At 37.7% G+C, this 26,293-nt stretch overlaps 1 protein-coding gene across 3 annotated transcripts; it reads left to right on the top strand.

The window, feature by feature from the left end:
• Positions 1-262: 262 nt before the first annotated feature.
• LOC149673946 (THO complex subunit 2-like) lies at positions 263-25,818 on the top strand. Of its 3 annotated transcripts, XR_016366960.1 has the most exons (42): positions 264-461; positions 922-983; positions 1,094-1,188; positions 1,303-1,354; positions 1,437-1,504; positions 2,069-2,190; positions 2,283-2,422; positions 3,681-3,841; positions 3,929-4,024; positions 4,490-4,690; positions 4,770-4,942; positions 5,042-5,237; positions 5,316-5,584; positions 6,329-6,413; positions 6,476-6,569; positions 6,644-6,724; positions 6,790-6,886; positions 7,183-7,300; positions 7,479-7,658; positions 7,759-7,923; positions 8,363-8,425; positions 8,499-8,593; positions 8,677-8,803; positions 8,945-9,086; positions 9,810-9,967; positions 10,108-10,236; positions 10,745-10,876; positions 10,948-11,016; positions 11,097-11,212; positions 12,005-12,074; positions 12,200-12,269; positions 12,365-12,449; positions 13,080-13,324; positions 14,158-14,195; positions 18,964-19,233; positions 19,452-19,505; positions 20,352-20,406; positions 20,495-20,565; positions 20,646-20,704; positions 21,674-23,346; positions 24,902-25,122; positions 25,202-25,818. XR_016366960.1 is itself a non-coding variant. In XM_089839750.1 (41 exons), exons 1-41 carry the CDS (start codon positions 397-399, stop codon positions 21,726-21,728), a joined length of 4,533 nt encoding a protein of 1,510 aa, XP_089695876.1. In that variant the 5' UTR covers positions 263-396; the 3' UTR covers positions 21,729-22,168. The 3 variants fall into 3 exon arrangements, 2 of the variants coding, with proteins under 2 accessions (XP_089695876.1, XP_089695875.1); XM_089839750.1 differs by lacking the exons at positions 24,902-25,122; positions 25,202-25,818 and having other exon boundaries at positions 263-461; positions 13,080-13,186; positions 13,277-13,324; positions 21,674-22,168; XM_089839749.1 differs by lacking the exons at positions 19,452-19,505; positions 24,902-25,122; positions 25,202-25,818 and having other exon boundaries at positions 265-461; positions 21,674-22,168.
• The last annotated feature ends 475 nt before the right edge of the window (positions 25,819-26,293 follow it).

Below are 26,293 nucleotides of genomic sequence, written 5' to 3'. Positions count from 1 at the left end.
ACCTCCCATAGAACTCTATTTAAATCTTTCTGTCCCTTTGAATTTCCCGCGAAGAATATAAGCGTCGCGCTTATTCGTTAAGTCCGGTTTCTTTAGCACGAGAAGAGCGCGGATCGATTGGGCTGTGGCATAACGAAACTAGGTGCGAGGTGTAGATGATTCTGACTTCAGCACACCCATGGTGCGAGGCCAAGCGGAGTCACTTTATGGAGCTCTAAGAAGACTAAGATCGTCTGGTCAAATTAGAAGAAGGGTTATGAAATTTGATGCAGCCTTGGAAATAAGGATATTTCCGTGTTTATTTCCGGCTTTGTGATTACAAACTTACCGCAGTAGGTCTTGAGTCCTACAATCTCTCTTTGGGATTTGAATTTCGAGTTATTTTGTAATTTGTAAATGGCTTTTAAGTTAATTTCACTTGATATTTGTAAGAACCTTGAGAAGAACGGAAAAAATGAAATGCAAGTATCTTTTAAATTAAGTTGTATTGGACTTTAGCGAAAATTTATTCCCCATTTTAACATATTTAACTTGAGACCAAGGCTTACGCGAAATGTAACACTAAGGCCTATTTTTTTAACGTATCTTAATAAATTCTTAGTGTGTGTTTGTCTGAGTATTGATGATGCTAACCATGCTTATCTTTGGTTTATTTTCCTCGTAAACGAAACACGATTGTATCCAAGTTCATATTTAAGTAAATACTCCGTAAAGTATTGTTAAAGAGCATAATAAACTCTGCCAAATCTAATTAGCTATGAAGTTAGGTGAAACAATTCATAAGGTCAGGTCAGCATAAAGGTGCATAGAAATTGGAATATTAGACCAAAAATCCATAAATTTAAGATCTTAATTTTGGACCTTTTTATAGTTTACAATTTCACATTGTTCTGTATGGGTTATTTATTATTTTTTTTCCAGTGCTCGACTCTCAAAAACTGTTTCTCAAGCTCTTCATAGTTCCAATTCAAATCAAAAAAAGGGTGAGTCTTTAATCAAATTCCTCTGAAAATTTAACTTTGGCACAAAACTTGTTAGTGTTTTGTTGGGTAGGTTACTATAATATATATCCTTTTTTTCCAATTCAACAAAGGTGATGTAATGAGGCTGTTCTATGAGTTGTGTTGGCAGAGCATTAATGGCAATTTAAAACAAGAGTCACTAGTCACAGCCCTTAGTGATATTGTTGTAAGTATGAATTTATAAGAGCCTAAGAGCTTCATGCTATCTTAAAGGAGCTATTTAGCTTTGATGTTTAACTTCTGAAATTTTGTAAAATTAGTTTTTATTAATTTTGTTTAGCAAATCAATGCAGTATTGCCAAACCAATTGATAGATGCCTTTGTACTTCTGGGTGAGAAACATATAATTTCTGCAATAGCGTCTGCCAAATCAGTGATTGTATAACTATAATAGAACTAAATTTATTGTTTTAGATATTGAAACACAATGTACACCGGATTCAAGAGAAAAATTTCTCCATCTTTTATTTGCGTGCTCAAAAGTAAGTTTTGTTTATTTTATTTATTTCTTTTAAATATTTCATCTAGTAGCAGGGAGCCCACCGGTCCTATAATTCCTATAAATTCCTATATTTTTGAACCTGTCCTTTATTATCCTATAATTTCATGAAAGGTCCTATAATATCCTATATTTTTGACTTAGTCGAAGTTTTCGTATAGTTTAGCATCAAATTTATCAAAATTTAGCTTTTTTTTAGTGAGATCACATTTGAATAGACACCGAAATTGTGGAGCTCGCTTAGGATTTTTTATATATTATATTATATTATATTATATTTTAATTAAGTTCTTCCGAGTTTTCAAAGTAAAATCCAATTTGTAATTTTTTAATTTTTGGGATTTTTCTACATAGTTTAAGCCCAAAATTGTATTATATATGAGCATTTTTAGTCCTATATTTTCCTATAAAAACACATTTTTTTCTCCTATAAAATCCTATAATTCCGGGAAAAAATTCCTATTTTTCCTATAAGGAATTTAAATTTAAGAGTGGGCTCCCTGCTAGTAGTTTCTGATCTTAACGAATGATGGATGGATCATTTCAGAATGTTGTTCCGGAACATTTGATCAAAGAACGTCTGGATATTGAGACAGCTGGTGAAGCATCCATTTTAAAGAGCACCAAAGCCTTTCAAACAAAGTTTATCAAAATTAAAACTAGGCTTTTGTATGTTCTTTCAGAGGGTTTTTTTATTTTGTGTTTTACGTATTGTTAATTGAGTTTGTTTGTTTGTTATTTTTTTTAATGTAAATTTGTAGCTATAAGCAACAGAAATTCAATTTGTTCCGAGAAGAAAGTGAAGGGTATGCCAAGTTGATCACAGAATTGAATCAAGATATATCGCAAGGGAAGCATCTCAGTCCTGCACACATGCTAGAAGTCATGCAGTCGCTCATTGGTAAGATTTTTACCAGCTTCTTGTGTTTTTTTTTTTTTTTTTTGGCTAATAACTGTGTGAAATTATGGTTGTATTTGAAAAAAATACTTTACAAACATAATTTTGGCAATTACATGTTGGTTTATAAATATTAAAGACAGAACAACCTTTGATTCAGTTACTGAAATATTGGTTCATGTTTAATTACTGGGTTTTTTCCCAATTAATCAAAAAAGAGTGTCAAAATACTGATATTTACCAATATTGTAAAAAAAATCGATAGATGGCGCTTTAAAATTACGCGTATATAAAAAATTCCATAAGATGGCGCTTTTTAATTACGCGTGTATAAAAAATTCGATAGATGGCGCTTTTAAATTACGCGTGTATAAAAAATTCTATAGATGGCGCTTTTAAATTACGCGTGTATAAACAATTCGATAGATTGCGCTTTTAAATTACGCGTGTATAAAAAATTCGATAGATGGCGCTTTTAAATTACGCGTGTATAAACAATTCGATAGATGGCGCTTTTAAATTACGCGTGTATAAAAAAATCGATAGATGGCGCTTTTAAATTACGCGTGTATAAAAAAATCGATAGATGGCGCTTTTAAATTACGCGTGTATAAAAAATTCGATAGATGGCGCTTTTAAATTACGCGTTTATAAAAAATTCGATAGATGGCGCTTTTAAATTACGCGTGTATAAAAAATTCTATAGATTGCGCTTTTAAATTACGCGTGTATAAAAAATTCTATAGATGGCGCTTTTAAATTACGCGTGTATAAAAAATTCTATAGATGGCGCTTTTAAATTACGCGTGTATAAAAAATTCTATAGATGGCGCTTTTAAATTACGCGTGTATAAAAAATTCGATAGATGGCGCTTTTAAATTACGCGTGTATAAAAAATTCTATAGATGGCGCTTTTAAATTACGCGTGTATAAAAAATTCTATAGATGGCGCTTTTAAATTACGCGTGTATAAAAAAATCGATAGATGGCGCTTTTAAATTACGCGTGTATAAAAAAATCGATAGATGGCGCTTTTAAATTACGCGTATATAAAAAATCGATAGATGTCGCTTTTAAATTACGCCTATATAAAAAAATCAGTAGATGGCGCTTTTAAATAACGCGTATATAGAAAATCGATAGATGGCGCTTTTAAATTACGCGTATAAAGCCGGGGAATTCGGATTTTCGGAGTTATGAAGTTTTAATTGGGGATAAAATTTGTAATTTTGTATTTTAAAATCAATATTCATCTTTTAGGTTGTTTCAATTTGGATCCAAACAGGGTTTTAGACATAGTCTTGGAATCGTTTGAATGCAATTTAGATTTGGCTAGTTACTTTATTGGTCTACTCGAGTCTTTTTTGTGCAATTCAACCACTCTTAGTCAAGTTCTAGGATTCAAATTCGGTTTTTATCAGGTAATAGGATACTTCATTGAATCCCCAATTTTGAGGTTACTCTTGCACTCAAGTTGTAAATACTTTCAATTTACTTCTCATCATTAGAATGATGGATCAACGGAAACTCCCAGCAAGTTTTATAAAGTTGTTGCCTTACTTTTACAAAATGAACTCGTCACTTTAGATCAACTCTATTACGTTGTGAGTAACAGTACCAAAGAATTGTATTTATTAATTGTTAATTTTATTGATATAAATTTTGAGATTTTAATGTGTTTTTTTAATTAAATTTAAGCCCTTAGTTCGCGGATGTTTAAGCCCGAATCGCGGCCGCTTACGCACTTAGTTCGCGGGTTTTTAAGCCCGAATCGCGGCCGCTTAAGCCCTTAGTTCGCGGGTGTTTAAGTCTGAAGCGCGGCCGCTTAAGCCCTTAGTTTGGCGGTTTACGCCCGAAGCGCGGTCGCGTTTAAGCCCTTGGTTCGTGGGTGTTTAAGCCCTTGGTTCGTGGGTGTTTAAGCCCTTGGTTCGTGGGTGTTTAAGCCCTTAGTTCGCGGGTGTTTACGCTCGAAAGGCGGCCGCGTTTATGCCCTTATTTCGAGCGAATTATTCGTTATAGAAGAGTTACCGCCCAGTCTTATAATTAATTTGTGTTTGTTAATTCGCTAGCTAACACCTGATGATAACAAAATAACTGAGCAATACAAACAAGAATTGCAAGATGCTCGAGTCTATGCCCGTAAATTGACAATGATTACTACCTCCTCAACTGAGAATAACGCGACTCCTTCAACTAATTCGAGTGGAAAATCCACTACTAACGTGGAAGAAGTTAGTAAACTTGAAGACGCGGAAGTTGAAAAGCCATGGGTAATTAATTTATTGTTCAAAATTACCTAATTCTAATGGAAAAACTTCGAAACTTGGTCTTACTAAATTTACTTTGCAGTTTGAAGAAAATCAAAAACTGGGATTGATCGCCGCACTCTTGGAGATTGGTGATTGGGAGCGGGCGAAAAAACTAATGGACCGACTACCGGATTTTTTCGCTACGTCAAAGCCCCATATTGCGAAGAAATTGTGCCAATTGGTTCACTACATCATTGACATTGTGTATAGAAAGTAAGCCTCAAAAACCTAATTAATTTTTTTACAGATAATTTGAAAATGGGCGGCTGATAAGTTTAAGTCAATTAAAACGCACGTCACACTCAATTTCAGATACAGTGGTTTGCCGTCAGTACTGAAACATAGTTACACTCACCATTTCAAAAGTAACATTCCCGTACGACAGATAACGGTGTTAGGTGAACTCCAGGTTGTCTTGCCAATGTTGTTCTCGTTGGGTCCGCATTTGTACTTAGACCCTGTGCTAATGGTCAAAATTGTGCGTTTGACCAAGGCCTTCTTAACACCCGTAAGTGCGCCCTCTGATTTAATGTTAGATTAAGGAGGAATAACCCTCGGCTTAAGAAATCGCGTGGCGTGTCTTCAGAAACACTTCAATAGACAACCAAATACTTTGGAGAAAGGCGTATTGGAATATGACATCTTAACTTTGCTGGATGAAGTCCTGTTGCCGTCATTGTCTCTAATGGACTGCAATTGTTGTATGGCTGAAGAGATATGGAGTCTGGTTCGACTGTTTCCTTACCAACATAGGTACCGTCTTTATGGTCAGTGGAAAAATGAAGCTCATCTCACCCATCCGTTACTCATCAAAACCAAAGCTGACACTCTAAAGAAAATTAAATACATCATGAAGTATGTTTTTTATACAGGTTGGGCGAGTACTACTACTACTAGGGTATTGATAGTACTTAATACTGCGGGTGTTTAAACCGAATCGCGGCCGCTGTTACTCCCTTAGCTCGGGGGTTTAAGCCTGTAGTTCGCGGGTGTTTAAGCCGGTAGTTCGGGGGTGTTTAAGCCCGAAGCGTGGCAGCGTTTAAGCCCATAGTTCGTGGTTTTTAAGCGGGTAGTTCGGGGGTATTTAAGCGGGTAGTTCGGGGGTATTTAAGCGGGTAGTTCGGGGGTGTTTAAGCGGGTAGTTCGGGGGTGTTTAAGCGGGTAGTTCGGGGGTGTTTAAGCCGGTAGTTCGGGGGTGTTTAAGCCGGTAGTTCGGGGGTGTTTAAGCCGGTAGTTCGGGGGTGTTTAAGCCGGTAGTTCGGGGGTGTTTAAGCCGGTAGTTCGGGGGTGTTTAAGCCGGTAGTTCGGGGGTGTTTAAGCCGGTAGTTCGGGGGTGTTTAAGCGGGTAGTTCGGGGGTGTTTAAGCGGGTAGTTCGGGGTGTTTAAGCGGGTAGTTCGGGGGTGTTTAAGCGGGTAGTTCGGGGGTGTTTAAGCGGGTAGTTCGGGGGTGTTTAAGCGGGTAGTTCGGGGGTGTTTAAGCGGGTAGTTCGGGGGTGTTTAAGCGGGTTTAAGGATTTACTCGATTTAAACTAGTACTCACCCAGTGATATGTTTTATGTGAAACTGGTTAACTCATTAAAATCCGCGTTTGATTAATAGGCGCCTTAGTAAAGAGAATGTTAAACCGTCCGGCCGTCAGATTGGCAAACTAAGTCATAGCAACCCTGGTTTTCTTTTTGATTACGTAAGTCCGTGATAATTTTTCATCAACCTGAAATCTCTGAACACCACACATGTTCTCCGCAGATTTTATCTCAAATTCAAACATGGGATAATTTAATCAATCCCGTGGTTGACTCTCTGAAGTACCTGACCTCTTTATCCTACGACGTTCTAGCTTGTATCCTTAATAATTGAAATTAATTTTTCCATCAAAATAATGCAAAATTCGTACTTAATTTTAAGTATAACCAGATTGCATCATTGAAGGTCTTTCGAACCCGGATAAAGAAAGATATAAACTTGATGGGACAACCATATCACTATGGTTACAAAGTAAGTTTGCGCGATAGATGCGACTTCATAGTACTAGAGTTGTTAACAAGTAAGTAATGTTGTAGGTTTGGCAAATTTTTGTGGCGCAATTTTTCGCAAGTATCCCATTGACTTGACTGGACTATTGCAGTTTATTGCTAATCAACTAAAAGCGGAGAAAAGGCAAGTTTAAAAACCAGTGAATTAGCCGTATTCCTGATCAGCGCCATCTACCCATAGCGGTGACTTTGAGAACTACTGTAAGCGGCAAGCCAATCAGATGTCGCTAAAATCTGGTGACGTCGTTTTTGGTAAGACCGGAGAGTGCCAGTTAGTGACGTCACCAGATTTTAGCGACATCTGATTGGCTTGCCGCTTACAGTAGTTCTCAAAGTCGCCGCTATGGGTAGGTGGCGCTGATCAGGAATAAGGCTAATTATTCTTGGAGACTTGTGTTATAAAATTCGATTATTTGACAGTTTGGACTTGTTACTGCTGAAGGAAATAATTCAGAAAATGGCCGGTATCGAAGCCTCTGATGAAATGACCAATGAACAGTTAGAAGCCATGGCGGGAGGTGAACTTCTTAAAGCGGAGGTACGAACAATGACATAAGGCGAAAAGCATTCCCTAGTGTAGTGCTCGCGCACTGCTAAGTGTTTTATATGTGGCTAGGCGATTGAGTTCTGGTCTTGAAAAACAGGACGACAAACTCTCGGGTCGCGCAATAATCTGCTAACTCGGTTATCACAAATTTTGGTCTTCTCTATTTCAGGGTGGATACTTCACTCAGCTAAGAAACACGAAGAAACCGTCGCAAAGGCTTAAAGAAGCTCTGTTAGAGCAAGACTTGGCCCTTCCCTTGTGCATACTTATGGCGCAACAGAGAAACTGCATTCTCTTCAGGGAGCAAGAGTATGGCCATTTGAAACTCGTTGGAAAACTCTTTGACCAGGTACAAATTATTCATTTGAATTCAAAATATGATTGCTGTTATCGGCAAGTCCCTTAGAGACCCTTTATTTCTTATTGAATCCCGTGGTTTATGTTTTCAGTGTCAAGACACATTAGTCCAGTATGGAAGTTTTCTCGCTATTTGTTTGAACATGGATGACTACTCGCAACGGCTACCTTCCATTGACCGACTCTTGTCAGAATATCACATTTCCGCTGATGTCGCCTTTTTCCTAACAAGGCCCATGTTATCTCATTCTGTCACGGTAAGATTTTTTTCTTCCTACAGTTACTGCGTGTGTTACATTATTCTGTAGTTCTCGCGGACGCGTGTTACCATAAGTTTATAAGATATGTTCCATAAGTGTGTCACTCGTTAATGAGAGCTTGTCATGAAGTGACGTAGGTTAAACGTCATAGATTCTCGTAAAGCGACGCCTAGTGAGGCCCTGTCAAAGGCTTAGTACAGACTAAAGAGGAGGATGGACTGCAAAACCGAGTGTAGTCAATTCTCACGTCGTTCTTGAACTAGCTCTCATTAAGCCTCTAACATTACGAAGTATGGGTAGTGACATACTTATGGAACATATCTTATAAACTTATGGTGTTACATTATTCTGTAGTTCTCGCGGACGCGTGATGTATTGTTCTGTACTTCTCGCGACGTTTAAATGATGAAATTAATTTAACTATCTTATATTCCAGTCAAAGTATGAAGAATTAAGAAAACAAGATAAGATCGGGAAAAATTCTTCTTCGGCTCAGAAAGTAATTAATTTATTTATTACTATTAATTAAGTAACCACTGTAGAATTGATCAATATTTTGTTAACTGTTCTAGCTTCAAAAGTACTTAGAAGCTATGCAGTTTGTCGCTAAACCAATCATGCAGGCTGTTTGTAACAATGGAGGGTCTAATATTTGCGAAGATCTCAGGTAAAGGGTTAACAACTGACCTTTGTATTGATTTAAATTAAATACTAACAAAGCCAAATATGTTATTTAATATTTTTCTTCAGCCCAAGTTTTTACGTTATGTTTTGGTCAATGTCTCTGTACGATCTTCACGTTCCATCGTCTAGCTATGAAAGAGAGATCAATAAACTCAAAGCCCAAATTAAACAAATTGATGACAACAAAGAACTGGTATGTTTCTTGAAAATTATTTAATGTACGTTTTTCCACACGTCCGACTGACGTCCACATCTAATAATTGTTGAAACTAGCTTCTTATGCCTCTCTAGTTATAAATTAAGTTGCCCGTTTTTGTATATTTCTGACTTGTAGGTAGCAAGCAAGAAGAAGAAAGAGAAGGAACGTTGGCACGCTCTGATTGAGAAACTTCAAGATGAGGAGAAAAAGCAACAAGAGCATTGTTCTCGCGTCTTAGCCATGTTAAAAGCCGAAAAGGATACATGGTTTCAATCTCGTAAGTTCTGTTTTATACATAGTTTACAGGCGTGGAGGATTCATACCATTTGCACAAGGAGACCTGGCAACTTAGAGTGTAAACTAGCAGACGATTTTACACTCTAAGTCGCTTGATCTCATGGTGTTAATGGTAGGAATCCTCTACGCCTGTAAACTATGTATTGTTCTGAAGTTCTCGAGGACGCGTGTTTTATTGTTCTGAAGTTCTCGCGGACGCGTGTTTTATTGTTCTGTAGTTCTCGAGGACGCGTGTTACATTGTTTTGTAGTTCTCGAGGACGCGTGTTACATTGTTCTGTAGATCTCGAGGACGCGTGTTACATTGTTCTGTAGTTCTCGAGGACGCGTGTTACATTGTTCTGTAGTTCTCGAGGACGCGTGTTACATTGTTCTGTAGTTCTCGCGGACGCGTGTTACATTGTTTTGTAGTTCTCGAGGACGCGTGTTACATTGTTCTGTAGTTCTCGAGGACGCGTGTTACATTGTTCTGTAGTTCTCGAGGACGCGTGTTACATTGTTATGTAGTTTTCGCGGACGCCTGTCTTATTGTTATGTAATTCTCGCGTACGCGTGTTTTCGTCAATTTATTCATCATAGAAGTTCATACCACTAATATCAATTAGTCTCGAATTTGACCAGCCAATAGAATCGCAGCGCGAAAGACGTTAGAATGTGATGGACGCATTAAATTAGTTATTTTTAACTGTTTTTTTTTGTGTTAGGTTCCGCTAAGAACGAAATGATAACTCAGTTCCTGCAACTGTGCATTTTTCCGCGCTGTATTTTCACTTCGGTCGACGCCCTGTATTGTGCCAAATTTGTCCATTTGATACACAATCTCAAAACATCAAACTTTTCTACCCTTATTTGCTACGATAGGGTAAGTGATATCAAGAACCTTTTAAGGCCCGAGGGTTGTGCAAACTTAAGACGCCGATTTTTATGTTCTCGGGTCTTATTTGGGTTTTAACTTTTATATAAGCGTTTACAAGTTAAAAAGTGTACTTTTTCAACGCGCAGATATTCTGTGATATTTCATACACGGTGTCATCGTGTACAGAAAACGAAGCCAATCGATATGGCAAGTTTCTTTGCGCAATGCTTGAAACTGTCATGCATTGGCATAGCGATAAGGCTGTTTTTGATCAGGTATGTTCCATTGATATTCCATATACAGGGTTCGTACACGACCTGGAAATCCTGGAAAACATGGAAAAGTCAGGGAAATTTAAAATGGGCCTAAAAGGTCAGGGAAAAATATATTGAAGGGAAATTTAAAGTCTGGATAACAGTATAAGGGTGACCAGAAAATGTGTCGTCTGAGATTTGACCAGAGCCCCAAATTCGCGGACCTCGCTCCAGTTATTTACGATTGCTTTACTTAAGTTAACTTAAAACGATTTACTTGGCTTATTTTTATAACAATAACTCGTGCAAAAATGACTCTAGTGAATTTAGATTGGTTTTCATACATGTTAGCTATACGTTATTGCAAATGTCAGGGAAATTTGTATAATTTAGTCAGGGAAAACCTGGGAAAGTCAGGGAATTTCATTCCAAACATTTTGTACGAACCCTGATATAGGTTTAACCCGCGATTCATTGCGTTTTTATGTCACTCCATCAATTTAAAACAAAAACCCCCTTTATGTTGAAGGAATGTACAAATTATCCGGGATTTATGACCAAGTTCAAGGGTTCATCTCAGTCTCAAGTCAGTAGCAATGATCACGTCGACTTTGAAAACTATCGTCACGTTTGCCACAAATGGCATTTTCGAATTACCAAAGTAATTAAGACTTATATTAATTAAAACCAATTTTTCTTAATTCTAATTAATTTGTCCTTCATTTTTTTTAGGCTTTAGTTATTGGATTAGAATCGGGAGATTACATTCAAATTAGAAATACCCTCATTATTCTAACTAAGGTCAAACAACAATCACAAGAATTAAAAGTATCTCGAATTAATATTTATTTATCTGTTTGTATTCCTTCCAATGTTTTCAGGTTATAACGCATTTCCCAGTTATCACAAATTTGGGTTTGGCCCTCGAAAGACGAGTAGAAAAAATTCGTGCAGAAGAAAAAGATAAACGTGCTGATCTTTTTGCCCTGGCAACTGGGTAAGTACTTTTAAGTATTGAATCCAGGGGTGTGCGAGTACTCGTTAAGTTCGAGTATCGAGCCGAGTACTCGACTCGATAACAACACATTGAGATACTCGAGACAGATTCGAGTAGCTTTTTAACATTTTAAATACTCGACAAATACTCGAATCCGAGGCTTACAACTATAGCAGACGATGAGTTCATGATCATTTATTTTGAAAATCACCTGTTCAATGTTTAATTGATCACTAACAATCTTTTTGAACTAGTTCGATATTAGATAATTGAAAATCTTCGTTATTTTCAAGAAATTTACAAAATTGCTACTCGACAAGTCAATATTTGAGACTCGATAATTACTCGAAAGAACCAAAATTTGACCTATCTAAGTACTCGATACTCGAAAGGATTTTCGAGACTCGGCTATTTCGATAAGAAGTTAGTTTCGATACTCGGACTCGGCTCGAAATCGAAAAAACGGGACTCGCACACCACTGGTTGAATCTCGACGTAAATAAATACATTTAAGCATGTAAGATAAGTCGGGCGGCACGTTTTGGGAAGGGTCGGACTGCCCTTGCGCGCATTTTGGGTCGAGTCGGGTGGCCTATGCGCGTAAATAAATTCATTTAAGCCTGTAAGAGGAGTCGGGCGGCCCGTGCGCGCGTTTTGGGTTGAGTCGGGCTACCCGTGCGCGCGTTTTGGGTCGAGTCCGGGCTGCCTATTCGCGCGTCATATAAATGAAATTCTTTAGTGTGGAAACCGCCAAAAAAATTTTCTTTTAATTTTTGTCGCGTTCACATTTAGTTACCTTGGACAATTGAAAGCAAAGAAGAATTCGCTGATTCCCGAGTACGAATTTCACATCAAGGAAACAGTACGTAAATGTTTCATTAAAATTTAAAGGGTTGTAGTTGGGAAAATGTGGCGTGTCCCCCATGGAAGCCAGAGCTCTGCGCAATATTTTGACTGAAAGTGAATTGTTTACCTATTTATTTTCAGAACAAAGAGAACGAAGCAAGCCAGAAAAACGTTTCTAAAGAAAATGCTTCAAATTCTGAAGTAAAGCCTGGTATGTTTAATTTTTATACTTTTGTGTATTAATAAGTTTTAATTAATAATAATTAAAATAATAATTTTCTTTTCATTTTTTTTTGCATTATTTAGAAACGAAAGAAATTAAATCGGAACCGGGTATTAAAGCTCCATCAAAAGTTTCTGGTTCAACAAAGAGTACCATTTTGCTCACCAGGTAGCGTAGCGTTACACGTTGACTATTTTTAGTTTTTGCAGTGCAGAAGATGTTTTATCATGTACTAGCTGTTACCCGCGGCGTCGCTCGCGTGTAATAAGAACTTCCATCAAAATGATACAAAGAATGGGTACATTTTACTGATTCGACTAATATTTTTGTAGCACCCTAGGAGCGAAGGCACTCGGCGTTGCCCGTCAGCCCGTCAGGATAGTTTTTATTACTTTTCACGCGGACATTATTCCATAAAGAAGGGTTTTTAGTTTTTGGCCGCCATTTAAAAAGATGGCAACAAATCGAACCCAAAAGACCATTCAGTCCGTCTAAAGGTTAAAGGAAACCCGTGTACTAAATATCTGTGAAATTGGTTGAAACGCGCGGACTTTGTTGCATAGAGAAGAGTTTTTACATTTCTGGGCGCCATTTTTTAAGATGGCGGCGGATTGGGGGAGAAATCTTTCTTAGTACGCGCCTACTACTTATGAGTAACGTTCCTACAAATTTTCAGCCTTCTAGGGCAAGCGGTTTGGGCTGGGCGTTGATTATCAGTCAGTCAGGACTTTGATTTATATAGATATAGATTATATTCCAGTAAAAATTTATCTTCATTTTTGGTTTGTCTAATTACAGTAAATCCGCATCCGAGTCTGCTTCTGCCACGTCAGTGAAAGAGGAAAGTGTTAGGCAGAGATTATCGGAAGCCTCGAGTGGAAATTCAGTCTCGCTATCAAAAGACGGTAAACGTTCTTCTCTTAATGCTGCTGGGTCAGATCACCATCATCATCATGATGCTGAAAACAATTCTGATAACACCACCTCATCTTCAGGACACGCTCTGCGCAGATCGGCCGAAGTTGCCTCCGATATTGAAAAGGGTATGTACTTCAACCTACTTGAATGATGTTTAGTAGTCATGTTTAATTGTGATGGGTACCGATTTCGTCTCAGTTTGAGCAAATGTGGATGAGAGGGAAAGTATGACAATGGCCATAGAGCCTGTGTTAAAAAACGCGGACATCAAAGTTTCGCCAATAACTATTTTAGTTTACTAGTGACTGATGGACTTGCAAACTCGCGACTGAAAGTAGTTCAGACATTTATGCTCCTTGGTTTAACCATAGACCACTCGATCACGCGCATCACGACGCAAGCTGCTCGCGCTGTAGCTAAATTACCGAGATTTGTTTTAAACGCAACTAGTTTTATGTGCTCTTCTATTGTTTTGATAACCTTACTTAAATCCATATTATACCTTCAAATACCTTTTAAAACATTTCAAGCTACTCTGTCCTGACTACAAACACAAATCGACGAAGTTCTAGCATACGCAATAGCAGACAACGTTAACCGCGTAACCGCGAATTAACACAAGACCTATTTTAAGGGAGTGAACAGGCCCAGTATATCTACGCCAAAAAAACGGTCAACTACGGCGAAACTCTGATGACTCGCGACTTTTGGCCATTATCATACTTTTCCCCTCATCCACTTTTGGTTTGAGCTTAATTTACCGTTTTTTTGCCGGTGTTCTGATAAATGGTGCTGTTAAATTTGCTCTTGACATAGTCCTATATTTATTTTACCCTGGTATATATGCCTTGACGCCGCTACCCCGCCATTTTATATATATATCGGTTATCATTGATGGTTAATTAGCATGCATCCCATAATGTTTTTTTTTCCCCCATATTTCGATCTTTTATTGTAGGGCACAAAAGGCGTAGAACGGAGTTGAATCCAACAAAGGTTAGTATCTGAGCGTTGAAAAGACGGTCGTTGGTTCGTTCGATTATTCACTCTCACCAGATGGCTCAACACCGCCACCTTCTGCCCGTATATGATATCGTCGCTTAAACCAAAAATGCCCTTAAGTCTAGTTGAAATTCAATTTCCGAGAAAGTCTTACCACACCTTCTAAAGCGTGAGCAAGTAGAGAAAATATTTTTATCCAAAAAAATGGGGGCTGCAGATCGAGTAAAAGGTCAAATCAATCCCGAGAGAGAAAGGCAAGGCCATAACGATGCCATTAGATTTTTAATTTTCAATCCTATAGCAACCTTATCGGAGGGTTTTAACAAAGAGTCTAGCTGATACTTGGAAAGAGTTACAGGATCTCAAAACCTCGATGACGAGATACAAAAAAGTCGCAACCCTCTTATTGAATGCAAGATACATCGGGCATTTACCTAATTTACATACGGAGGGCGTTTAACAAAATTTCAAACATCTCTAATGAAAATTCTTGGCCTTTAACAAAATCTATACATCCATTATTTATCAAATCGTCTACCTCTTAAAACGTCGATGCATTGGCCATGTACCAAAATCGATTACCACTTACATTGAGATGTATGACGCCTAATTACTGAAAACGGCAAACCTTTTACGATGGGATACGTCATCTGTTTACTGAAATCGCAAAATTCTTATCAAGAGATGCGCTCCCATTTACCAAAATCGCAAACCTCTTCTGACGAGATGCGTCACCCATTTACCCAAATCGCAAACCTCTTCTGACGAGATGCGTCACCCGTTTACCGAGATAGCAAACATCTTACGATGAGATACGTCGCCATTTACCAAGATTGCAAACCTCTTCTGACGAGATGCGTCACCCATTTACCCAAATCGCAAACCTGTTCTGACGAGATGCGTCAACCATTTACCCAAATCGCAAACCTGTTCTGACGAGATGCGTCACCCATTTACCGAGATAGTAAACATCTTACGTTGAGATACGTCGCCATTTACCAAGATTACCAATATCTAATGGCAAGATGCGCGGCCCATTTACCAAATTGCAAACCTCTAATGGCAAGATGCGCGGCCCATTTACCAAGATTGCAAATCTCTAATATCAAGATGCGCGGCCCATTTACCAAATTGCAAATCTCTTACGACGAGATACATCGCCTGTTTACCACAATGGCAATCTTCATATGACGAGAATCATCAAGTATTTATCTGAAAAAATGCAAGCCTTTTCATGACGAGAGATGCATCAGGCATTTACCGACATCCCTAACTTTTCACGAAGAGCATTTAACCAAAATCTGAAACCCTGTGACGAGATAAATCAGCGCGCATTTACCAAAATCACAAATCATTCGTATAAAAATACCGCAAAGGCATTTTCCAGAATCTCTACTACCAATTTTCCAGAAGGGCAATGAGTTGTTACAGAAACCTCCATGACGAGATACATAATTTACCAGAAGCGAAAACCTGTTCCGATATGACGAGTCTCGCCGCATTTACCAAATCTTTTTATTGGCGCGTTTCAAAATTGGTTATTTAGCAATATCAGTATATTAGGCATTTACCAAAGCCACACATCTGGAAAAATTGACACCTGGGCCATTGGGCCATTTACCAAAGTTTCAAACCACTAAAGCTTGTTAATTACCGCGACGAGACAATATTTTCTTACTTCCCCTTGGTTTCTATGAAAATTTCGAACGATATAGAAGAACGTAAAATCTTTGAAAATGAATAGCAATGTTGAAACGGGAAAAATTCGAACTTTTTCGTAATCATGCAGCATCCCGAATCTGCGGGATTATTCTGGGAATGAAATCCTGTTTTACTTTAATGATAAAAAGGATGCGATAAACAAATCCCGTGAAGAAGTAATTCCAAGTTGCAACAAAATTGCCCCCTGCAAGTTCAATTTGGTTTCTGAAGTCTTTATTCAAGTCTTTGTAACGAAAAATGGAATCAGTTGAGGATGAAGAAAATCTAATATAAAGATGCAACCATATCAACTAGTGAAAATTACGGCATTTTGTCAACCAGTCTCGATGGGCAACATTAAGAAGTTATTGCTCTTATAAAAACATTATCCGTACCTCAAGAATATATATACCAATCGCGAAATGATCGTGATCGGTCGCGCCTTGAACTCAATTTCCAAAGACTGAATACGATAATCGTGTACGTCATTAGGGGAGTAAAGCTTTCCATGTTTCCGAACTTTCTATCCGAAAAAAAAAAAATTGCCTCGGAAGTAGCCATGGGTGTGTTACAATCGATCTCTTTCCGTCAGTCTATCTTTATGCCAATACGACTCGCAGCTAGCTCAGCCACTCTATTGATCATTTCTCTAATTGCTTACTGCCTAAAGGGGCGACTACTTCAAGGGGTTGTACGTTCAACGGACACTCCTTGCTGTTGAAAGGTGACCTATTTAGTAACACAAATAATATGACTAGATTATTTTGACAAAAAGAAAAAAAATCTCTTAGCGAATCTTTGGATGGTGTACGAGGGTTAACGAATGTAGTTATTTCTGACGCGGGTCTTATGATTGTAGCTTTACTATAACGTCATTTGTATATACGCAGCAAACATCGAAGTGTAAATATATATTGGTAACTAGTCTCGTCGCTCAAACTATAAATGATTTTGCACCTTTGTAATATTGAGTCATCACGACTATGTTAGTTTTACCAGAAGTATATAATACTTCTCTTCGAGAGAAGTGTACAAGCACAAAGCGGGGTAAGTGTAACGTCACTCTTCCCAACATCGGATCATTTAGAGCAAGGTTACTAAACCGAATCACATACACGATAAATAGTTCCCTCATCATTACTCTATTAGCGCTTAAATATTTGGCAAGACGCGCTTGTGCATTTTGTCCCACGTCCAGACGAGGTTTGTGGGATGATTGCTGGGGATTTAGTGGCAAACAATTATAGAATTCACCTTACGGTGCGATGCCCATTTGTAGTTTGATGAGCGGGAAAGCAAACAAAAAGGGATCCCTCGCCTGGGAAGAATGACGTTACATAACTAAAGCATAGGGAGGATACAGAGTGTCATCCTTCTCCTATTATCCCCTTCTGGTTTTACGAAGTTATATACGAGCCCATACTTTAGCAGTGGGTCGTTTGATACTTGCAAGTATAATGGTGAGGTCACGACGCTGCAGCCCAGTTCTATCTTTGAACATTCTCAAACACTTGGAAGTTTTGTGACCTTGTGTGTGCCAAAAGCCTTTAGTTTTATAATTGTTTTACGAAATATATACGTGACACCCTCCAAAGATGCGCTAAGAAGTTTTCTTTACTAAAATATACAAAAGGTTTGTAGGTGTTACTTATTCTTTATGCTACACAAAAGGACTGTCTGCCAATCATTTAATTTTTCAACCATAAACAATATGATAAATTGCAAATTCATTTTACGCTACATCATTCGCTGAGATGATGAAGCTTATTTGAAAATATTGTTAAAGATGGTTGGAATACAGTTCTTTTTAAAACAATTTATCAGTATAATGTTCACGTATTTACATTGAATGATACGTCACGACTATAGATATGAATTACTCGTAATTTTACAAATACCACCGTTATTTACCGATTTACAAATAGTTTTGGTAAATATTTTGGTATTTTTATCTATTTGAATCGGTAAATTACGTTCTTTAAGTTACGGTAATTTCATATCTCTTGGTAGGAAAGAAACTATACTTGTTATTATCGTAGTCAAACTAAAGCTTTACAATATCCGGTCTTCAGCCATTCCATTTTGCACACTTATCTTTCACTTTTTTCGAGTCGTTCGCAATTGTCACGCGATGTAAATATTGGAACATAGCACGAAGTTTAAGCTGATCCCAAAACGTTAATTTACAAAATTTTATCCATAAGTTCAAACGCACTTGAATCGATACGTATGAAAATGCGTGTAACATTATTTAAATGTATAGTGACGTATTACCTTTTTGGGTTTCGCGTAAACTTTACATCATTCTGAAATCGCTTCCATGTACATTTGGTTATTTCAAAAAGAGGCGTTAAGTAAGATAATTTCACAGTGTTCATTAGCACGAGATTTTTTTAAGAGGTGGGTGTGAAATATGCGCGTACGTTGAGTTTGCGTGAAAAGAGTCGCGCCCCATTGAAATAATTCGATGGCACCTTTTAGTCAAAATAATCTGAGTTCATACGAACTTTTAGCCGGCGATATATGCCTACTGTAATTCCCCAAAAACTTGGCAATACTATCGTTTAATTTTGACTTAAGTAAAATTAAAATTTTGAGCCTAATAAATTAGTTTTGGTATCTGAAAATCGAAATTATCTAGAAAACTGAAGGTAAAATGGGCCAACAAGCCGGAAATTGTCTGGGTGGTGACATCATAATGGTGTCGCCTAATTGCGGAAAACATATATAGCTCGTGACTGGTATTTGCTTCGTGGAACAGCAATAGTACTACGTCATAACGGTGTCTTTTTCATTAAGGTGTCGCGAAAGATAATTTATAACATAGCTACTAGAAACTGTAGTTTTATTAAGGTAGGCAACTTAGTTTTGGACTAATCGTAACTTAATAACCAATGTACAATGGAAGAGGTTGACGTTTTGATCGTGTTAACGAAGGCTGGTCACTCCAGTATGAACCAATTATTTTTTTTTCTATATTATTTGCCTTAATTGCTAGGCCTACAGTTAGTAGACCGTGTCGGTTTTTGTTTTTTCTTTTTCCCCCTTGTGGTGAATATAGAACCAAAAGACCCAAGACGAAGGCGCTAGCAAAGGACACAAAGACGTATCCCTGAGCGAAACAGACCGGGCCTCTGATTTGAGCAGTAGCAGTATTACACTAGGGAAATCCCGAAGTAGCAGTCGCGAGCGTAGTGGTGTCAAAGAGAAAACACCAGGAAGGGAAAACTCTATAGATCAAACGACCAGCGGGGCAATAGCCTCTGGTGGTAATCCCGCTCATTCACCAGAAAAAAACAAGTCCAAGGAGAAAAAATTAAATAGAAAAAGGGTGGGTTTCTTTTTGGCCTCTTGTTTTCTGAGGCTTATAGATTTCCACAAGTTGCTCTCAAAGGGGTGAGACGCAAACCGTTGTCTACTGGTCAGTGTATACTCTAGCGCGTGTTGTGGAAATCTATGGCTAGTTTGGAGAGTGAATGAATTTAGAAATGTTAGGGGTATTAGGATTTGTAACATAATTGACTGAAAATTTATAAAATGCCCGTTTAGTTGAGCCTCAATGCACCCAAGACTATATCTCTCAAGAAGAGCGTAGAAGTAAAGGTGTGTATGCTAGGCTAAAATTTCTGATAGAGGCCGACTAGAACAAACTAAACCGATGCGTTTCTGTATCCGCTCTTTGCCGATACTTATCCTTTAGACTTTCTATCCTATTTATATATCACGCTCTTATAGAATCGGGTCTCGAGTCGCTCTTGTTGTATCACACTGTTATCGACGGGCCCGCTTAGTATCGCGTGTCGACGGGGCCCGCTTAGTATCGCGTGTCGACGGGCCCCCTTAGTATCGCGTGTCGACGGGGCCAGTTTAGTATCGCGTGTCGACGGGGCCAATTTAGTATCGCGTGTCGACGGGGCCAGTTTAGTATCGCGTGTCGACGGGGCCAGTTTAGTATCGCGTGTCGACGGGCCCGCTTAGAATAGCGTGTCGACGGGGCCAGTTTAGTATCGCGTGTCGACGGGGCCAGTTTAGTATCGCGTGTCGACGGGCCCGCTTAGAATAGCGTGTCGACGCGTTGTTATATAATCGCTTATCGACGGGCCCGCTTAGAATCGTGTGTCGACACGTTGTTATATAATCGCGTGTCGACGGGCCCGCTTAGAATCGAGAGGTTGACACTAACCCTTTTATGAATAGTTTGCGTTATGAAATGCTGTGATGTATAAATTAAATTTAATTCTTTACAACCTGGCTTGAAATCTGATGAGAGCAGCTACAGAATTGCTTCGAATTAGGTTTAAACAGTTAAGAAAGGTTAAGGTATCAATCGTGGCAAGTAAATAATAGTTTAGACCTGTGGTGCATTTATTATAAGAGAAAAAAAAGGGCATTTACTTCAGTCGTAAAAATTACCAAAAGCGATAATATTAAAAATATATGGTATTTCAGGACCATAATGGAAGTGGAAGCGCCACTGTTAAAAGAAGAAAAGATGAGGATAGTGGTAAATAATTCTATCATAGTGTTTATGGTTCGACCTTCGTAAGAACCACGCTGATTTTTTTTTTTTTTATAAACTCGGTTTTCCTTAGCTGTTAAGGTTGCGACAAAACAAAGTGACGGATCAGAAACGAAACACAGAGTAGAACGACATCGAATTCGAGTATGTTTAATAGCGCTTTACCTTTCGTAATAAATTTTTTGGGGGTTTTTAATTTTTGCCCCATTGTGCGTGCGTTTAAGGTTGATGTTACCTCAAAGTCCCGAGGTGAAAGGAGAAGCGAGAAAGAGGAGAAAAAACAATATCCTTTTTAGACTTATTCATATACCTACGCTCATATTTAAGTGCAGTGCTTTTTATTATTAGATTTATGCGTATGCGCTTGCGCTGTTTGCCAATTAATATTATTAGGATTATTAGTTAATTTCTGGGGTCATACGCTATGCTATGCTATGCTTGCGTTACCACTCTTTCTAAAGGTCACGACACGCGCTTGATATTTGCTAATATTGGCCTGCCGCGTTGTTCATCGTGGTATTCAACATTGAAAATCCGTATTGTCCACAATCCCCTGTTACTTGTCGAATACTGAACGTGTGGCGCCAGAGAGATTTTAGAAGAGGAGTGGAAGGCCCTCCCTTTGACTCTATTAAACGTGATGACGCCCAAAAAAGGTGTCGCGTGGAGCTTTTTGGGGTAGGCGAGTTTCCGGTCACATGTTCTAAAATCTCTCTGTTACAAAGGCATCATACCGGAAATCGACCTGCCTAGATAACGTTTAGCAGACGACGTTGCGCTACATTTCAAACCACCCCTTCCACTCCCCTTCTAAATTCTCTCTGGTGGCGCAGTAGCTTAGTTTCTCAAAAAAGTTTTGTCGTCATACGTCACGTGTTTATTGCGCACGAATGTGATCATATCGCGCCCGAGTTGCCCAGTCCACGCGAGGAACTCTGAATGAATGTTCAATTTCGCGTGAAAATGATTTTTTTTTTTCACAAAAACACGTTTTATATGAACACGAAATGAAGAATATGATAAAACAGACTCCCAATCGGGGTAACTTCTATATGATCCTAGTTAAAATGAATCAATCATTTTTAATTGCTTTTAGTTCTAGTTTCAATTTGCTTTCACTTAACTTAGAAATTGCTCATAAATAATTAACCCATCACAAAAACCAAATCTCACTTTCCTAAAAAAATAAAAATCCCGCAAACAAAATTAATCACCAAACAATTCCTCTATTAACTCCTTAACGAATGTTTACTCATCGATCAAGTAGCGGCTCAAATTCTGCTGTGGTTCAGAAGAAACGTTCCTGATACCGTCTATATAATAAAAACCATTAAACACTCGTAAAAAAACAAAAATACAATCTTAGATTTATAATTTTTTAAAAAAAAACAAATGAAATGTTTATTTTTACGTTATTATTGGTGAAAACAAAATTAATTCAAATAGGACTAGTTGAAAACAAAGATAAATAAGATAAATACAAAACCAAATTCATTTTCATTTATTTTCCTTTTTGGAATCCCAAAAAAAAAAAAAACGTTTTTTTTTGATACATTATGTAAGAAGTGTTTTTTTTTTTTTTTTTTTTCGAAACAATTAAATTCACAGTTTTTAACGCACCAAGACAGAGTTTTAAATAATTGTATACGGTAATCATGACGTCATACGCAATTGTGAAAACAAAAAAAAAAAAAAAAAAAAATGAAATTTTTCGTATAGAAGAAACAAATAAATTTTTAGAAATTAATTTTCATTTTTTTGAATTAGTAAATTACTAATCGAATTGCAGGGATATCAAAACTACCATTTTTTCCATAGGGAGCTAACAGTTCTGACCCTGAAACGTCACACCCTTCTATCTCTTACTGGAGTTTCATCCCCCCTAACGGTTGGAAACAGTACTCTACGCGCAAAAATGCCAACCAGAGAGGGGCTGCATTACGTCAGACTATCTCTTCTCCCTAGCCAGTTGTTAGCTCCATATACTTCGAATTAACGCGCAAGTTTGTATAGTTTTTAAATTGAACAAGCCTATATTATAGACATACATAGTATCAGAAGGGGATAATAGAAGAAGGATGACACTCTGTATCCTCCTAATGCTTTAGATATGTAACGTCATTCTTCAGAGGCTCACCCTTTTAGTTTGCTTTCCCGCTCATCAAACTACAAATGGGCATCGCACCGTAAGGTGAATTCTATAGTTGTTTGGCACTAAGTCCCCAGCAATCATCCCACAAACCTCGTCTTGACGTGGGACAAAAATGCACAAGCGCGTCTTGCCAAATATTTAAGCGTTAATAGAGTAATGATGAGGGAACTATTTATCGCGTATGTGATTCGGTTTAGTAACCTTGCTCTAAATGTTCCGATGTTGGGAAGAGTGACGTTACACTCATCCAGCTTTGTGGTACACTTCTCTCGAAGAGAAGCATTATATACTTCTGATAGTATTATTACATTTGGCCTATCAGAGGGACTCTGGGTTGCCCATCAGGACTTTTTTTTTTGTTACTTTTCGGGGGCCCCACTTTAAAAGATCGCGGACGGCTTGTTCAATCCCTAAAAACCTTAAACCTCATCTGTAGGACATAGATATCAATCAGAATACTAAATATTAATGTAATCAGTTGAATACTTTAGTTGGTAAGAAAAGTCAACTTGTAGGGGAGCCACGTGACCCGCGCGTTGCTTTAAGATCAGTGTGTTCTGTATCAAAAAAAATTACTTCTTTAGTGGCACTCAAAGTTGAGAGTTTAAGAAAACCACTTCGCATATTATCTCGGGCCCGGGTGCGAAATTGCTTAATCCGACCACGTGAGCTCTCAGCCGACAGCGCGCGCTATTTATGTAGAGCATATTGTTAAACTTAAGGCTTAATAGTTCAACTTTAAAAATTTATATGAAATTAACGGAAGCGTATTGGTAAGTTTAATTGATTTTGATATTCGTTTAGTATAAATTGATTCAAAGTCCGTTCCTTTAGTACAGTAAAAGACTATAAATTTTTTTAAATATCACAAGAAATTAAGTTACTAAACTCTTGAAAATACCATGGATAAAGAATGCGCGTGAGGAAATTGAAATTGGATAGGCAACTCCCTATCTCCGACGGCAGCTTATTCGATATATACTCTGTTCTAGCTTCGGTTGTCAGTACGCGCAAAGCTAGGTCTCTACGTAACGTAACTTTGTACTTGCTGACAAGAGACAAAAGAAATACTTATTTTCAGGATGTAAAATCTCGAGATTATTGAGTATCGCTTTCGTCTCTTGTCAGCACGCACAAAGCTACGTTACATAGAGACTTAGCTTTGCGCGTGCAGACAACCGAAGCTGGAACATGGTATTTTAAATACAGTTTTTTCAATAAATATCTTTTCTGGGAGGTTAATTATATGATAATTAATTAAATTTAAGGTGCGGAAACTAACTTACATCAATATTTTCCATGTTTTTTGAAATTTATTCCCTCTTATTCCCTTATCCATGAGCGGCTAAAAGTGCGCCTGTTTTTGTATGAGTGGCTAAGTGTGCGCCTGTTTTTGTTATTATCAAGTTTTATCAACTGAATAAATTTCCCCTTTTCCAAAATTTTACTAAATAGAATATGTTTTTACCCCTAATTATTGATACCTTTCCAAATTATGGCCACTCTAAACCACTCTAAGCCACTCTAAACCACTCTAGCCACTCCAAGCCACTCTAAACCACTCTAAGCCACTCTAAACCACTCTAAGCCACTCTAAACCACTCTAAACCACTCTAAGCCACTCTAAACCACTCTAGCCACTCTAAGCCACTCTAAACCACTCTAAACCACTCTAAACCACTCTAAACCACTCTAAACCACTCTAAGCCACTCTAAACCACTTTAAACCACTCTAAACCACTCTAAGCCACTCTAAACCACTCTAAACCACTCTAAACCACTCTAAACCACTCTAAGCCACTCTAAACCACTCTAAACCACTCTAAACCACTCTAGCCACTCTAAGCCACTCTAAACCACTCTAAACCACTCTAAGCCACTCTAAGCCACTCTAAACCACTCTAAGCCACTCTAAACCACTCTAAACCACTCTAGCCACTCTAAACCACTCTAAGCCACTCTAAACCACTCTAAACCACTCTAGCCACTCTAAGCCACTCTAAACCACTCTAAACCACTCTAGCCACTCTAAACCACTCTAAACCACTCTAAGCCACTCTAAACCACTCGGCTAAACTTTACTTTAGCTCGCGCATTTTAAATACAGTTTTTTCAATAAATATCTTTTCTGGGAGGTTAATTATATGATAATTAATTAAATTTAAGGTGCGGAAACTAACTTACATCAATATTTTCCATGTTTTTTGAAATTTATTCCCTTATCCATGAGCGGCTAAATGTGCGCCTGTTTTTGTATGAGTGGCTAAGTGTGCGCCTGTTTTTTGTTATTATCAAGTTTTATCAACTGAATAAATTTCTATCCTATAGCGTGAAAACAAATTTCCTCACGACACGAGCATCCTTTATCCATGGAAATACCCAGGAATTTTGTTTTCCTGCAAAACAAAGGTTCAACGATATACAGGGTGGAAACCTTCGCCGGCGACCACTCTCGATACTTTTTCCAAACGGATTGGTGTTATGCGGGGAAAATATGTACAAGATTTACAGGCGCTAGTAGATAAATTAAATGAGTCTTTAAAGCAAAGGTCAAAAATAAATCAAAGTTATTAGAGTTGAACTACATTTCTAAATTCGAACATTTAACATAATTATTTATTATTTTAGGTGATCAATAAAGGTTTCCACCCTGTATATCAGAGAACAACTAAATAAATAAATAAACCTTAGTTAAAAAATACAGTCTTTGAGTGGCTTGGCAGGAAAAAAACAGGTTTTCCAAACCAAGCCCTGAAAAACAACAACCGCGCTTTGTTTTTAAAATTCTCAGTAAAACTAACAGTTTTGGTTTTTTGCTTTTACCTGCGTCATTTTAACACACACCCAAACGCATGACGTTATTTCATGTAACTTCACTTTTATTAAAATTTGATTATTTTTTTCCCCCTCGGTGTTCAAAACGGTACTCATTTCATTTCCAAAGAAAAACGGAGAAAGAAGAGATAATAGCGAGTGTATTCGAACCCCTCCGCTTCCTGGATTCGCGCTAAAAACCTTGATTTTAATCAAACCCTCATAAGTAGGTGAAAATCCGTTGGGATAACAAGACTGCCTAACAGACCGTGGTGGTATCGGGGAAGTTACCAGAAAGGCCCCAGCTCTCTCTCTCGAATTTTATAGCAGTTTTATAATTGTACCAACGCCGTGCGTAAATTTGCGTTCGCGGATTTTGCTTTGTTTTTGCTTTCTTCAAAAGTTTTTGGATTTAGTTCTTAAAAGGTAAATAAGAATTGTTTGTTTTTAACGTGTTCTGGATGATATTTTAATCGCGTTACAGCCAATGTGAGGTTGTGTGAATTTTCATTTAAATTTGATGTTATATCGTGTGAAGTTTTGTCTAAATTTGGGTTGAAATCGTCCGAAAACGGTGACGCGTGAAGACTTGTCAAAATTTCGGTTTTAAAGTTTTGTCAAAATCTAGGTTGAAAACGTGGGAGATTTTGTTAAAATTTGGGTTTAAATCGTGTGAAGTATTGTTAAAAATATAGAGATTAAATGTTGCGAAGTTTCGTCTAAATTTGACATTATATCGTGTGAAGTTTCGTCTAATTTTCTGTTTAAATCGTGTGAAGTTTTGTCTAAATTTCGATTAAAATCGCTAATTTTGACGTGAAACCGTTAAATCGAAAATAATCCGCTATACTTCAATTTTAATTATTACTAATTCTATAACTCATTTTTATAGGTGAAAATAAATTA

The sequence above is a fragment of the Phalangium opilio genome, unplaced genomic scaffold, assembly GCF_054372755.1.
Source record: "Phalangium opilio isolate 3A_F unplaced genomic scaffold, DU_Popi_V2 ptg000048l_1, whole genome shotgun sequence".
Classification (NCBI taxonomy): Eukaryota; Metazoa; Arthropoda; class Arachnida; order Opiliones; family Phalangiidae; genus Phalangium; species Phalangium opilio.
Note: the sequence above shows the minus strand (reverse complement) of the source record. Positions and strands in the feature narration are given on the sequence as shown.